Genomic DNA, 15,721 nt, shown 5'->3' on the forward strand with positions numbered 1-15,721 from the left:
TATGTGTATGCATGTATCTCCATGAGTTTATATGCACTACAAATATGTATGTTTCTACAGAAGCCAAAGGATATCAGATTCATTGGAACTTTAGCTATAGGCAGTTGTGAGTCATCTGCTGTGGATTCGAGGAACCAAACATGGTTTGCAAGAGCAGGAAGTGCTCTTAATTATTTCTAGTTCATAAGCCCCCAGTAAACTTTCAGTGGAGTACAGTTTAATCATTTTTCCTGTTACATTATTTCTACAACCATAGGTAAAGATGTAGTGACTTGAGAAGGTCTGTCTCAAATAGGGTGAATTAAGGAAAATATGTATCATTATAACTAACCTTGCTATGTGTGTAATTATCCACTAGGTTGAAGGTCAAGCAAAAAGGAAAGCTATGTGAAAAGGAAAACTAATTGTGTTTTAATGAAGTCTTCTGTCCTTATTGGCATACAGATGTGTTAGGGGGATGATACTTAGGCTCCTGGGACGGATTTATATGTAGAGATTGCTTGTTAATGACTATGTCATCACAGAGAGGAGGCTGTATGTTGCCATCTCTGGTCTTCTCTAGAATTTTCTGTATTTAAACTTCACAAGCTGTGTCTTAGTTAGGGTTCACTTGTATGAACAGGCACCTTGACCACGTCAACTCTTGTAAAGGACACACATTTCATTGGGGCTGGCTTACAGGTTCAGAGGCTCAGTTTATTATTATCAAGGTGGCAGCACGGAACAGGAGGAGCTTCAAGTTGTACATCTTCATCCAAAGGAAGCTAGGAACAGACTGAATTCCAGGTGCTGGGAGGAGGGCCTTAAAGCCCACCTCCACAGTGACACACTTCCTCCAACAAGGCCACGCCTCCTAACAGTGCTACTTTCTGGGCCAAGCATCTTCAAATCACCACAAGCTCTTATGAGAAATTCTGTTGTCATCTTCTTTACTTGACAGTAATGAAGGAAACCGAGGCCAGCATTTTAATCACTTACTCACAAACCCTTAGTCAGTGAAAGACTGGAAAAAGTGAAATAATAGAAGTTTTGATAAGTAGAATAAATTATATTTGCAGAATAAAACAAATTTTGTATACACACACATATGCAATCAATATCAAGTCTTGCTATTGGGTTCAAAAGAGCAAGAGATTTCTAAGGAGTCAGGATGATCTAAAGGTTGACTATCAGCTCAGTAAGATGTAATTAATGCTAAAGCCTCCAGAAATATAGTGTCTATAACAGGGCTGGTGATGATCCTACATATGCAGTGGGATTCAATAAAGTGGAATTAACATGAAGGATTTGTAAAGAATGATAGGTATAACATACACAAGAATGCTTGGTTTGAAAAGATATAGAAAGCCAGGTGGTGGTGGTGCACACCTTTAATCTCAGTACTCAGGAGGCAGAGGCAGGCAGATCTCTTAATTTTGAGGACAGCCTGGTCTACTGAGTGAGTTCCAGAATAGCCAGAGCTACACAGAGTAGACCTGTGTTGAAAAACAAAAATAATAACAATAAAAACATTGTCTTTCCATTAGGCAAAACTACAGACTAATGGGTGATTAAATGCATGTGTCATGTTAGCCCTCAGTGTTTTTAATTTCTCAGCATTTTGCATTTCAGATTTATAAATTATAGATACCCAGAGTGTATGAATAATTCCTAACACGTTAGCAATGAGTTGCCTTCAATTTCTACTTAAGAATCTAGCACAATGCAAGATATACCCCCGTCCCAGCAAGTAACTATCTGTTCTTGTGCATGTTATGTGCAGGTACATGCTACTAGAGATTGGACCCAGAGTCTTGCATGTGTGACACAAGTACTCTACCTCTAAGTCATGCCCCAAGCCCTAAGTCCATTCTAATTCTAAAAAGACTTACCATGTTCAAATAAACTATGCCTGATTTGTCACAAAACTGCTTTTTCTTTTAAAACTAGATCTCACTAAGTATCCATGGTTAGCCTGGAACTTACTATATAAACCAGGATGACCTTAAATTCAAAGAAGTCTGCTTGCTTATGACTCCCAGTGGTGGGATAAAGGTGTGCACCACTATACTGAACTACATTATCACTTTTAGAAACATGTTTTAAAGGGAATCCAGTAGTGAGTGGCAGGTTGGAGCAGATGTTCTGTGATCTCTTCCAGCTTTGTAGCTTATACAGATAAAGGTATACTTAATATATGGTGCTTTGAGTACCTCATCAATAAAAAGTGGGACGATTAACTATAATCTGCTTCTTGTTTTAAAGATGGACAATGGGATCTGTCAAACTATCACCTTTTAGACCTTGGACGTCCTCATCATTCCATACGATGCATGACTGTGGTACATGACAAAGTCTGGTGTGGCTATAGGAACAAAATCTATGTGGTTCAACCAAAGGCTATGAAGATAGAGGCAAGTTAGCCTATATTTTGGGTACATACTGAATTGGTGTTCGCAGAGGGATGCTTTCCCAGCTCTGTGTTTAAAGGGCACTTTAGATAGAGCTTTGGATGTCTTAGCTTTCTCTAGTCCTTTACTTCCCTTGTCATTTTGGGCTATGAAGTTAGGAAATGATGGGGTTTTGGTTTGGGTTTTTGGTTGGTTTGGGTTCTATTTTATTTTGTTTTTAAGGACAGAGGATTCACACATAAAGGTTAGTATGTATTTGTATATACACTTTATTTGAGTATGTGGTTTTTGAGACAAAGTCTATCTACATAGACCTGGCTATTCTGGAACTCACTATGTAGACCATGCTGACCTCAGAGATCCACTTGCTTCTGCCTCCTGAGTGCTGGGATTATGTGTGCACCATCATGCTGGTTGACTTTGTGGTTCTTGATACAAGAACCACAAAGTCATACAAGGATTGGTTGAGAGGATTCATGAGTTCCTTTGCCTCTACCCCATGTACATTCAGAATCATCTGCATATGTATCACACACTGAAAAATAACATTACAGTGAAAAGCTTTATAAAAACAGGATTTTAAATTTTGGTCACAGTGTATCCATTCTTACTACATTTTAAGGTGAGACTTGTATTTCTTCCTGGCCCATGTCTCATTTTCTTCCTTAGGAATCTTCCAGTTAATGCTAGATATGATAGAACCCTCCCATAAGTCTAGCATCATGAGGCTAAGGTAGCCTAGGCTATTCCTTCTGCCAAATCCATTCCACGGGTAGCCATTTGGTATTTATTTTTCATGGCTGTTCCTTATACAACAATGTGGGTTCCTTTTAGTTTAGTTACCCATAGGATTTTACTTCTCATTGCTCTGTAACAACACCAAATCCTGACATCACCTCTTTGAACACCATACATAGTCTGGATGGCCAGCACTGTTTATTTAAGGTAATCCCCTGTATAATGCTGAAGCCCAGCTCCACTTGGTTCTGTTCTTGTCTCACTATTGAGCCACAATCTCACTCTGGCCATGAACTCACAGCAGGTCTCCTGTCTCAGACTTCCAAGTGCTAGGATTACATGTGTCAGTCACCATGCCCAACTACTACTCGGTCCTTTGTTTTTATTTGGGGGGGAGGGGGATACGGAGGATTGCATTCTGTGGTGGAAGAACAGTCATACAAGATAAGCACATTTAGACTCCTTTAATAAACAGTCATAAGATTGTTGTGCAGATTAGCAGGTTTTGGTTTTTTGGTTGTTTTTTTTTTTTTTTTTTAATTTTTTTTTACATGCTTTGGTGTTTTGCCTCAATGTATGTTTGTATTGAGAATGTTGGATCCCCTGGAACTAGAGTCACAGACAGTTGTGACCTGCCATGTAAGTGCTGGGAATTAAACCTAGGTCCTCTGGAAGAGCAAACAGTACTCTTAACCACAGAGTCCTCTCCAGCCCCAGTTTATTAGGTTTTAAATGACTTTCTATGAGACAAAAGTAATTTCTTTAGTCAGGCATGATGGTACATGTCTTTAGTCCCTGCACTTAGGAGAAAGAAGCAGGCAGATCTCTTGAGTTCAAGCTCAACCTGGTCTACAGCCAGGGCTACATAAGGAAACTTTGTCCTGAAAAACAAAACAAACAATAATTTCATTATTTAACATCTCTTCTAGAAATCATTTGATGCACACCCCAGGAAGGAGAGCCAAGTACGGCAGCTTGCATGGGTGGGTGATGGTGTATGGGTCTCCATTCGTTTGGATTCCACGCTCCGCCTCTATCATGCACACACATACCAACATCTCCAGGATGTGGATATTGAGCCTTATGTAAGCAAAATGTTAGGTAAGCTTCCAAAATGTTTTCTTTTTGAAAATCAGTGGGACTGCTTTATTTTGGTTTGTTTATGCAGTGTTGTGGCACTAACTCAGGGCCTTGTATATATTGAGCAGATGGTCTACAACTACAGTTGAACTTTACTCTCCTCTAATGCTCTGAGAGAGTCACTGAATAGTTAACTGTCATCACTGGAAGTATTGGACAGAGATGCCAATGAATAGCATGTTCTCGACTAGAGTCTGGTTTTTTGTTGTTGTTGTTGTTGTTTTTTTATTTCTCTCCTCCTTATTCCTTACATCTTTTGATCACCTGGAACTCTGTCAAATTTGAAACTACTTAAAGTCAAATACTTTATCTTGATCACTATCACCTTGGGCCAGGTTACTGTCCTTTTTCCCATTTGATAACTTTGTGTTTCCTAACTTGTCTTCTTCTTTCTCTATTCTTCTGTTCTATACATAGTAAATAATGGGCAAACATATTTTGATGCACTTTGACTCTAGCCTTTAGGCTAAATGACCTTTGGATCACCACAAGGAGACATTACATGGTCTAGTCTAGTTTCCCTTCTCAGTCTACCCATATTGACAAGTTCCTTCCATTTCAGGGCCTTCACATGTCCTGTGTGTCCTCACATGTACTGTGTGTCCTCATGTGCACTGTGTGCCCTCACATAAACTGTATGCCCTCTCATGTACTGTGTGCCTTCACATGTACTGTGTATCCTCTGCCTTGAAAGTTTTTCTTGGTCTTTGTTTACTTACTCTCAGGTCTTCTGTCTTATTGAAGAGGGACCTTTATTTAGGTCCTATATTTAAAGAAAACAAAAAAGGAAAGACAGAGTCTCACTGTAGCCCAGGTTAGCCCAGGTTGGCCTCAAACTCAGAGACCTTTGCCTCTGTTTCTGCCTCTGCCTCTGCCTCTCTCCCTCTCCCTCTATCTCTCCCGCTCTGCCTCTCTCTCTCTCTCTCTCTCTCTCTCTCTCTCTCTCTCTCTCTCTCTCTCTCTCTCTCTCTCTCTCTCTCTCTCTCTCTCTCTCTGCCCCTCTCTGCCTCTTCGAGCTGGGATAAAAGGTGTGTGTTACCACACCCAACTGTCCTTTTTCATAGGTTTAACAGTAATGTGAAGGACTCCTTTCCTAAGGAAAGGTTGTTTTCTCTCAATAATTTTTATCCTTTTTTGGTCATTGGCCACAGAGAAGCTAACTAGTTGTGTATTCTCTCCATAGAATCAAGCATGTTAAAAGCATGCACACATGAATTTTAGCGTTGTACTTTGACTCTTGATTAAAGATTCTTAGCTTAAAGATGGAGAAATGGTTCAGTATTTAAGAATATTTGAACATTGGCTGCTCTTGCAGAGGACCTGGGTTTGGTTCCCACACAGCAGTTCAGCATCTTTAACTGCAGTTCTAGGGGATCTGACACCCATCTCTAACTTCAGCAGGCACCAGGCATGTGAGTGATGCACATGCATACATACATATGCAGCAAAACATACATACAATCAATCATTAAAGAGACATTTTTCTTTAAAAATTGCTAGCTTAGGCTGAACGGGAATTAAGATTGCTGCTTATGCCAGGCAGTGGTGGCGCACGCCTTTAGTCCAGTGCTTGGGAGGCAGAGGCAGGCAGATTTCTGAGTTCAAGGCCAATCTGGTCTACAGAGTGAGTTCTAGGACAGCCCCCCCCCAAAAAAAAAAGATTGCTTCTTACATTGCTCGTGTGATCAGGACCGAAATTCTTTGAGTCACTGATGTTTGTCTCAAATGTTTCCTAAAAGTGAGAGAAATTACAAAAATTCTTTTAAAATATAAAAACTTGGGACTGAAGAGATGGCTCAGTGGTTAAGAGCACTGACTGCTCTTCCAGAGGTCCTGAGTTCAATTCCCAGCAACCACACGGTGGCTCGCAACCATCTCTAATGGGATCTGATGCCCTCTTCTTGTGTGTCTGAAGACAGCTACAGTGTATTCATATACATAAAATATTTAAAAGTAAAATATATTTAAAAGTAAATATATTTATATATATGTATACACACAACACACATACTTGTTTGTTCTTCCTAAGTTTTATATGGTATCCTAATACTCCTAAACTGACTTAGAGCCTAAGTCTATAAATAAGAAAAAAGGTATGTTTTGTTAGCAAAGATTGACTTTTATACATGTAAAAAAATTTAAAGCAAATTGAGAACCTTTTCCATTTATAAAATCAAATGACATTTGATTTCCCAATCTAGCAAACTCCAACTTTTGGTTGTTGTTGCTTCCCTGTGTCTGTTTGGGTTTGATTTGGGTTTGTAGATCCCTTAATTGAGGTTTTTTTTTTTTTTTTCCTTTGTACTTTCTTTCTGGTTGATTAAGTAATGCCAGCCATATGTAGAATTTTCTTTTTCTATTAGCCTTGACTTGTCAAGCAATATAACCAATAAGAGTTTGCTTTGAGCTGAACATGGTGGTGCCTACCCACAACCCCACTACTCTATTATAAGTATACCGTCTGTGAGGTAAGGGCAGAAGGATCACGAGTTCAGTGTTATTCTTGGCTATATAGTTAGTTCAGAGCCATTCTAGACATCTCTCTCTCTCTCTCTCTCTCTCTCACACACACACACACACACACACACACACACACCTACCTTTACAGCACACTTTTTTTCTTTGTTCTTTTTAAACCAGAGACTCCTGGGGATTTAGAATCTTGCTTTAGTTTCTCAATAAGCTATCCTTTCTCTTCCTGCCCTACAGGTACTGGAAAACTGGGTTTCTCTTTCGTGAGGATAACAGCCCTTATGGTGTCTTGCAATCGTTTGTGGGTGGGGACTGGAAATGGTGTCATTATCTCCATCCCATTGACAGAAAGTAAGTACATTTTAAAATAACTGTCACAAGTCAAAGAATTGCAGGGGATAATTTATCCAGAATTCAGACCAAAGGAATTGTTTAGATTTGGCAAATCTGTGACAACGCTGAAATCAGTTTACAAACTACAGAATCAGCTTGTAAGTATCCAGACTATTGTCCACATTTCAATGTTTCCATTGTAGGAAGCCCTTTTCTCAATTCAGGAGCCAGAGCCCTATTTTATCTTTGTTATAAAAAGTCCATTTCTCTTGAGCCCTATTATACCAGTATTCAGAAACACTGCATTTCATTCATCATAGTTTTAACTCACTCTGGCTAATAGTTGTGGCTATACTATTTGTTGTATTAGAGGTTTTTTTTTTTTTTAAAAAAAAACTTGTGGGAAAAATCTTAGATCACTGACTCTTTCCTCAGACTGAAGGCAGGCTGTCTGTTTGAAAGGAATTTGGCTTTATTATTTTAGAGAACAAATTGCATCTTGTATGTTCCTCATATGTATCCCATTACATTGATCATTGATCATTCACTAAGTGTTTTTTGTGTACAAAATGCACAGGCAAGAATAGTCTGGGGCAGGAGAGTCCATCAAATAAGTTAGCAAATTCCCTTGTCCAGAGGAAGGGAGGGAAGAACACCAGAAGGTAGATTTGGACCCCTTAAAGGCTCTATGTTCTCAGTCCCTCCTTGGTTTTGGTGCAGTTCCTTACAGGACTGCATGTTCAAAGCACTTCCTAAACTTAAGACAGTCCAAGATGTTTGAATTCTCCTTTCTCCTTAAAAGAGGGTTGCATTTAGCTTAATTATTTAACAGTGGTTTCTTTTGGGTAGACTGAGAAAGAGAATTTTAGAATGTACTCCATATCAGTCTTAGGGTTTTGATTCTGTTTCACTGGAATGGCTTCATAAAGTCATAAGAAATCAAATCATCGTTTTTTGAGCAAAGGTATTTATAGGGGCCTTGGTAGGAACGGTCCATCCTTTGGTGCTCTGCCAGGCCGGCATGATTCAGTAGGGCCGTGTAGAAGAGGCTCAGTGCGCTCGCTCACAGTAATGCTTCTCCTTCTGTCGTGCACCCCCCCATGTCCCCTTTCCTCCTCTCTCACTTTAGCCGTAATCCTCCACCAGGGACGTTTACTGGGGCTAAGGGGTAAGTGCAGATCCAGAACCAAACTTCTGTCTGGCTTCTTGGAGCCACTCTGAGGCTCTCCTCGTCTCTAGAGCACCCTCTCAAATGCTGTTCAGTGTCACCTACTCGCAGTCACTGCATTGCAGCAGAATTTGTTTTTGTTTTTGTTTTTGTTTTACTTTAAATGTTTGTTACATAGCCACCAACTGCTCAGCAGCTTAGTCTACTGATCATCTTTTGTTGCAGCTAAACTTTCTTTCAGACTTGGTTTTCCTTCCAATAAAAACATGAAACATCTCTTAAAGCTGTCATTAATCTACATTATTTACTCTATTATCAATCATATTTTTTTCATTCACTTACCCATGGAATCAGGGGTATTTTGTAAGTCTAGCCATTCTATAGGAATCCAGCAAACTGTCAGGCAGGCATAAATTCAAGCATCTTTGTGAGATTCTTTTAAGCAAAGCTGTCCCGCTCCTTACCATGGGGAAAAAATCAGAAGATGAACTATAAAGATCATATTTAAGAACATACCTTTGTACTATAGTCTATATGATGCCTAGTTTCCTTTTAATAAGGACTAAAAACAAAACTAAGCAGATTTAACTATGACTCAATTTTGCTTTGTTTACTATAATGGTTTCCCTCAACTTAATAGAATCTTAGTCATTGCTAGACTGGCAAAATCCCCTACTCCATTACTGAAGTACTTAAAAATAACTAGCATGCTGTATCTCTCTCCAGCTTTGCCTTGAGCTGGCGTTGCTGCACTTACGTTATCTCAACTGGCTGTAGCTCTTAGATAATATCATAAGGATTAACCAGTAACCTCTTGCATCAGTACTAGTTTCTAGAGGAAAATACTTGGTATTTGGTTTTTTGTTGCAGCAAATAAAACCTCAGGGACTCCAGGTAACCGTCCTGGAAGTGTAATCCGTGTATATGGTGATGAGAACAGTGATAAAGTGACTCCAGGGACATTCATACCCTACTGTTCAATGGCACATGCACAGCTTTGTTTCCATGGGCACCGGGATGCTGTGAAATTCTTTGTGGCAGTCCCAGGTGAGTTAGGTCATTCTGTTGAGATGTCCATGTGATTGTGTCTGTCTTCCTTGTGTATCACTACCCTCCGAACACTAAATTACTAGGATTACCCACAATTTCAATGTAATACCTAAGGAAGCTCTAAAAAGGAGATATGATTAGAGTAAAATAGATTACTTGGATGAAATTATTTTGCATTCCTACTTCCTAAAACATATTTTGGAGGTATTGCTAAGTTTTGAAAATCAATGGTAATATTTTTGTCACGGTATATTATTCAAAGGCATTCTTGGCTACATAGTGCGTTTAAAGCCAGCCTGAAACACCACAGTCTACCTAGATAGCAGAGACTAGTTTGGAGCTCACTCTATAGCCCATGTTGCCTTTGAACTCTTAATACCTCTAATCAGCCTCCTGGGTGCTAGAATTACAGATGTGCTTCACCAAACCCTGTGTGTGTGTGTGTGTGTGTGTGTGTGTGTGTGTGTGTGTGTGTATGGTCTATAATATGCATTTATGCATGCATGTATGAAGGCTGAAGTCAATGTCCAGTGCCTTCCTTAATTGCTTTCCACCATATTTTTTAGAGTCCTATACTGAATCCAGAACTTGCTGATTAGCTAAACTGGCTATTCATGAGTTCCAGGGATCACCTGTTTATACACCTGTACCTGCACCTGCACCTGAACCCTAGCACCAGTATTGCACATGCCCACCTTGCCCATCTTTTTATATATATGCTAGAGATCCAAGCTCATCTTCAATTGTGTATCAAGGCCTGTACCAACTGAGCCACCCCATCCCCCAATGTTGAACCTTCTTATTGTATATATGAACTTTTCTTTTGTAGTATAAATCTAAAAGTGGAACTAGTAATATTGTTATTTGTCATAGGCCAGTTAGCCTGAAGGATGAAGTTGTTGTATTAACTTCATTGTGAATGCTTTGCCTTCTATTGAAGACTCTACTGTAGACATTTTTTCTAGCAGGCTTAATGGATTCCAGAGTAAGCTTGAGTAATGCAGTAATGAAGGCCTATGAGGATCTATCACACCACCCCATCCACTTTCAATTCAAAATGTAAATTCATAGTGCATCACATCATAGGACAGTGTCCTGTTAGTCCCTAGAGGCTTGCAGTCTGTGAGATTTGACCAAAGGACAGCAGGTTCTGAAAAGGGAGAAAGTATCTCCAGTCAAAGCTTTCTTTGTCCCTCTCTCTCACATGCACACCACCCCCGTTCTGGGGATTGGACATTGTTCCTCACACAGGCTAGGCAAATGCTCTGCTTCTAAGCTACATGCCCAGCCCACAGTCAGAGCGCTCTAGAGGAATGGTGGAGACTGTTCAATTGTTCATATTGTGAATAATATGTAAAAATTTCTCTCTTCTATGACATTTCATACTCAAAGATTCTATCTTAGAATTTGAACTTTAGAACAAATGACACATTTAGCAGCAATTTTATTTGCATACTCTTAAGTTAAAAGTAAGACATACTTTTCTTAACTATGAAGAAAAACTCATAAATTTGAAATACATTTAAAATATTATATTATTTACTTTTCTATTATTATAATAAAATTACATGACCAAGGCAACTTATAGACTTATAGAAGAGTTCCAGAGAATTGGAGTCCATAATAATTGGGACAGTGTAACATCAGGAAGCTGAGAAATCCCATATCTCAGTGCTCCCACTGAGCTTTGCAGATTATCTATTCTTGTTTACTTTATAATTGGTTTACTCAAGGTACCAGTGTTCCTAGTACCTTGATGTATACTGTGTGTGTGTGTGTGTCTGTGTGTATGTGGCAAGATTTCATTGTGCATCTTTGGCCAGCCTCAAACTCATTACTTTGAGCAAGCTTCATTACCTTCAACTCACAGAGATCCTCCTGCCTCTGCCTCCTGAGGCCTTAGATTAAAGGCAGTCAGAATGCTGTCTAGTTTAACTTTATTTTTGAATCAAGATTTCTGTAGCCTGCACTGCCTTGAACTCAGGACCATCCTCCTACACCCTTCCTAATACTTCAATTGCATTCAGGAATCAACCATGTGATTTATTTAACTTTGAAAAGGTATTTTAAAAAAATAGCATTCCCTAGCTGCATCTGTGATGAGTGATATTCACTGTTCTGTTTCTGTATAAAACAGGTCAGGTCATTAGCCCACAAAGTAGCAGTAGTGGAGCAGATCTTACAGCTGACAAGGCAGGGTCATCTGCACAGGAGCCCAGTAGCCAGACGCCCTTGAAGTCCATGCTTGTCATCAGTGGAGGAGAGGGCTACATTGACTTCCGGATGGGTAAGTCTTTGGTTCTGGGAGGTCACTCCAGGTGACGGAGACGTCACACTGATAATGACTTACGTGTGCGTTCTCGTGGAATTGTTTATGTGGAGAAGGATTTTGCCTGGTTTTCTGCCTACATGTATCTATGTATATGTTTCTTCCCATACAAAAAAAATAATCATTTGAAAGAGCATCATAAATTGCAAATGGCCCATGTTAAGGTTTGTGTGAAGAACTGAAGAATTGTAGTTATATGGCCCTGAGCAAACCATCCACCTCGCAGAACCTTTTCCTCACCCACAAACTAAAGAAATAAAATTAATTCATAAAACTTGATGTCAAAATTATTTTATCTATTCACTTTCTCACCTTGTGCCATCAGCCTTAAAATTAATATGTGGAAAAAAATCAGTCTCTCATTCCCTTTTAATAGGTTTTTTTTTTTTTTAGATGAGGTCTAACATGCTGTCCTGGAACTGACTGTGTGACCAGGCTGGCCTCAGATTCCCAGAGCTCTGCCTGCCTCTCCCTTCCAAGCACTCGGATTAACCACTTCCTTCCTTCCAGTAGGTTTTATAGAGCAATGCAGAGCTGAGGTTGTTAAAAGTTGCTACACTGCTGTAAATGTCGTGGTGGAGAGTTGATAGCTCTTCCCATGGTAGGAAGATAAGGTAGAGAAGAAACGATGCTGGACAAGAGTCGGCATCAGAGGGCAGTAATCTAAAGTCAGAGGGCGGTAATCTAAAGGCCTCATTAGGGAGCAAGCGGCTTAGTGGAGGGTGAGCACTTCCTGGTTTTTTTGTTTTTTTTTTTTAAAGGCTCATCTGAGGTGATTCTGTCTCTTTTGCTTGTTGTATAGGTTTGTTTGTGTTTCAATGTTGGGTATTGTCATACATGTTAGACAAATATTTTACTACTGAGCATATCATATATCCCCAGTTTGACTAAAGATTTTAAAAGATTAAAGCCATCTTAAAATATTTTAAAAAGATAAAAGCTAAGAGTATATATAAATTTCTTATCTAGAAAGGAACGTGAGATGAGTTATGGGAGACCTTCATATACTGTATATACTTGTGTGTATTTAGACAGAAAGAAGGAAAAAAGAAATAGAAAGCATTTTCCCCAAGTATCTTAGTTAGGGTTTCTATTGCTGTGACAAGACACCATGACCACAGCAACTGTTATAAAAGAAAGCATTTAATTGGGGCTGGTTTACTGTTCAGAGGTTTAGTCCATTATCATCATGGTGGGAGCATGATGATGCACACACAGACTTCTGCTGCTGGAGAAGGAGCCAAGAGTTCTGATCAGTAGACAGCGGTTGATGGAGCTGGCTTAAGCATCTAACACCTTAAACAAGACCACACTTCCAATAATGCCACTCCCTGTGAATCTATGGGGGGCATTTTCATTCAGAATACCACAAGTAAAATTTGTGTTTATCTTTTAAGCAAAGGAGAATTGCAGAACTTGAAATGGAGGAGCAATGTGGTTAGGTTTGGGCAAGAGATGTGGAAATGAGTGAGGAAAATGGATGTCTGAGTCAGCTGGTAATGGTGGAGACAGAGTAGTACAATGGGGAGTCCTTAGCTAGTAGAGAGTCATGTGTTCACTCAGAACACTGTCTAAATGGAAGCAGCCAGAAAACGGGGAAGGGAAAAGAAGTACAAGTGTTTGCTTGCTAAAAAGAAACACACTAGTCTAAACACAGAAGTCTTAGTATATTAATGGCTTATCAAACAGAAGCTATTAAATGCTTGTAGAGAGTACACTTAGGAAGTCTGTCACAGTAGAAAATGCAGGGTCCTATTGGTGGCAGTTCACCACATGTGGTCAGAAGAGACCAGAGCATGATGGTTGAAGGCTTCTGGCTTAGTTCTGGGAGACAGAAATATATTAATGTAAAGTTTAGAGATGGATGCCAGCAAGAACAGAAGAGTTTTAAAGCATTTTAAGTAATTAAAAACTGGCACAGGAATGTTTTATGGAAAGGAATTGTAGGGACTCTACTTAGCTAGGGTGATGGTGGCTTTTTCTTGGAGTGCAGTGTGGCAGTTGGAATCATACTAAAGAATATGCTAGTCGGCATCTCTGCAGTTTCCCACCTCCACCAAATATTTTCCATTGCAGAGTCTGCAAATAGCATAAAAATTGCTTAACCAGGTTTAACAGTATCTCTAGGAATTCAGCCTGGAAAATAGACTTGGTTTTTAAGCAGACGCTAATTTTAATAGTGAATATGTTGTTTTAAAAAAGAAAGCATGGTAGTAAATGCTTTTAAATCTCACCACCCTGGGAGGCAGAGACAGATGGAGCCTGGTCTGAGTAGTGAGTTCCAGGACACCAGAGGTACAAAGTGAAACGCTCTCTCAAAAAACCAAAAACAACAAAAACACCTTGAATTTCATCTTGTTCGTGTTCTTATTCACTTTCTGGAATGTTTTAGCAATAATTTATCTCAGAAGTCCCATATTTGTAAGGGTGTGGCTTGAATTACAGGATATAGAGATCCTGGGAAACAAGATAGTAACAGTCTTCAAAATAGCTTAAAAGGCAAGTAACCAGCAACCTTTGTCTCTGCCACTTAGTCTTCACCATTGTAGCTTGCTGTTGCTGTTTTTTGAAATAAGGTCTCGGGTTGTGTGGCCCTGCTGGCTTGCAATTGACTCTCTAGACCAGGCTGGCCTAGAACCCACCGAAGTTTGTCCACCTTTGCCTGAGTGCCATGATTAAGGGTGTACTCTACAACATCATTGTTTTTCTAAAATGTAAGAGCTAAACTTGGAGCTGGAACTATGGCTTAGTGGTTAAGAGCCCTAGATGTTCTTCCAGAGGACCCCGTTCTATCCCCAGTACACACTTAGAGGTTTATTCCAATTGTATGGGATGTTGATACCTTCTTCTGGCTTTCTTGGGCACTGCATATACGTGGTTCATAGATATTCAGGCAAAAATACTCATATACATAAAATAAAAATAAACCTTAAAAAACAAAAACAGCTGGGGGCTGGAGAGAAAACTCAGTGGTTAAGAGCACTGTCTGCTTTTGCAGGGGTCCTGAGTTCAATTCCCAGCAACCACATGGTGACTCAAAACTATCTGTAATGGAATTTGATGTCCTTTTCTGTCTGATGCAGGCATAGATGCAAATAGAGTGCTCATATATATAAATAAATCATTTTTTTTAATGCAGCTATGCGATGGTGGTATATACCTTTGATCCTAAGGCAGAGGCAAGCAGATCTGTATGAGTTCTAGGTTAGCCTGGTCTACAAAGTGAGTTATAGAACAGGCTGTTAAACAGAGAAACCCTGTCTTGAAAAACCAAAAACAAACAAACAAACAAAAAAAGAGCCAAACTTATTTTTTTCTTAAAGGTTTGGTTATATTTTAGTTGGAGGAACTTGGCTTTTGACCCGAGCATGCTTACTCTGTATTTTGACATTAACATGAAAAAGCTTTGCATATGGGGGTGGGAGAGGGAGATACAGGTTTGCAGAGAAGAGTGCATACACTCTATTGCTTCTGCTCCTCTATTTTTAGTCAATGGTGTCATTTTCTTGTGCTAAACTCGAAATTCCAGTGCATCAGTAGAATATCTTTGTTTCTTAGTGTGCACATTTTTAGGATTCTGCTGAAGAATTCATCCCACTAAACAAGTTGTCAGCTAGATTGTACCAGAATAACCTTGCTCTGCCCAGCAGAGCTGACTGCTGCGAGCTTGTGGAGAGGAGCGGCAGCACCTGTCCAGTACTCATTGTCTCAGCTGGAGAATTTACCCCAGGTCACCGAGAATCAGCAGGATTTCTTGGGCTGGAGAGAAATTTTAATCCAGCAATGTGGCTGCTCTGACAAGGGATCACATCCAAAGATATCCAGCTGGAATATACACATTCAATCCATCTGGCTGGCTTACAGACAAGCACTAATACACACCTTTAATCCTAAACAATGATGTCAAATTGCTGGGCAGGCAGTGATGAATCAGAGAAAGGTCTGATAGAATGATCAGAGATAGGCTATGCCCAATTCCCAAAACAGTCAGGAAAGAGAGGCTACTTAAAGACCAGAAAGAGAGAGAGAGAGAAAGAGAGAGAGAGAGAAAAGAGAGAGAGAGAGAGAGAGAGAGAGAGAGAGAGAGAGAAGAGAGAGAGA

General features: G+C 39.7%; 1 protein-coding gene across 14 annotated transcripts in view; it reads left to right on the top strand.

The window, feature by feature from the left end:
• Spag9 (sperm associated antigen 9) overlaps positions 1 to 15,721 on the top strand; it is a 129,084-nt gene that overhangs the window by 108,537 nt on the left and 4,826 nt on the right. For 7 of the 14 annotated variants that reach the window (XM_029483614.1, XM_029483615.1, XM_029483617.1 and 4 more), the window contains 6 exons: positions 2,245 to 2,393; positions 4,058 to 4,229; positions 6,978 to 7,091; positions 8,203 to 8,241; positions 9,112 to 9,288; positions 11,429 to 11,578. In XM_029483614.1, the coding sequence (XP_029339474.1) occupies positions 2,245 to 2,393; positions 4,058 to 4,229; positions 6,978 to 7,091; positions 8,203 to 8,241; positions 9,112 to 9,288; positions 11,429 to 11,578 (801 nt within the window). The remainder of the gene's footprint in view (positions 1 to 2,244; positions 2,394 to 4,057; positions 4,230 to 6,977; positions 7,092 to 8,202; positions 8,242 to 9,111; positions 9,289 to 11,428; positions 11,579 to 15,721) is intronic. The other 7 variants (XM_029483616.1, XM_021175540.2, XM_029483618.1 and 4 more) reach the window with 1 other exon arrangement.

This window comes from Mus caroli, chromosome 11 (assembly GCF_900094665.2).
Source record: "Mus caroli chromosome 11, CAROLI_EIJ_v1.1, whole genome shotgun sequence".
Lineage (NCBI taxonomy): Eukaryota > Metazoa > Chordata > Mammalia > Rodentia > Muridae > Mus > Mus caroli.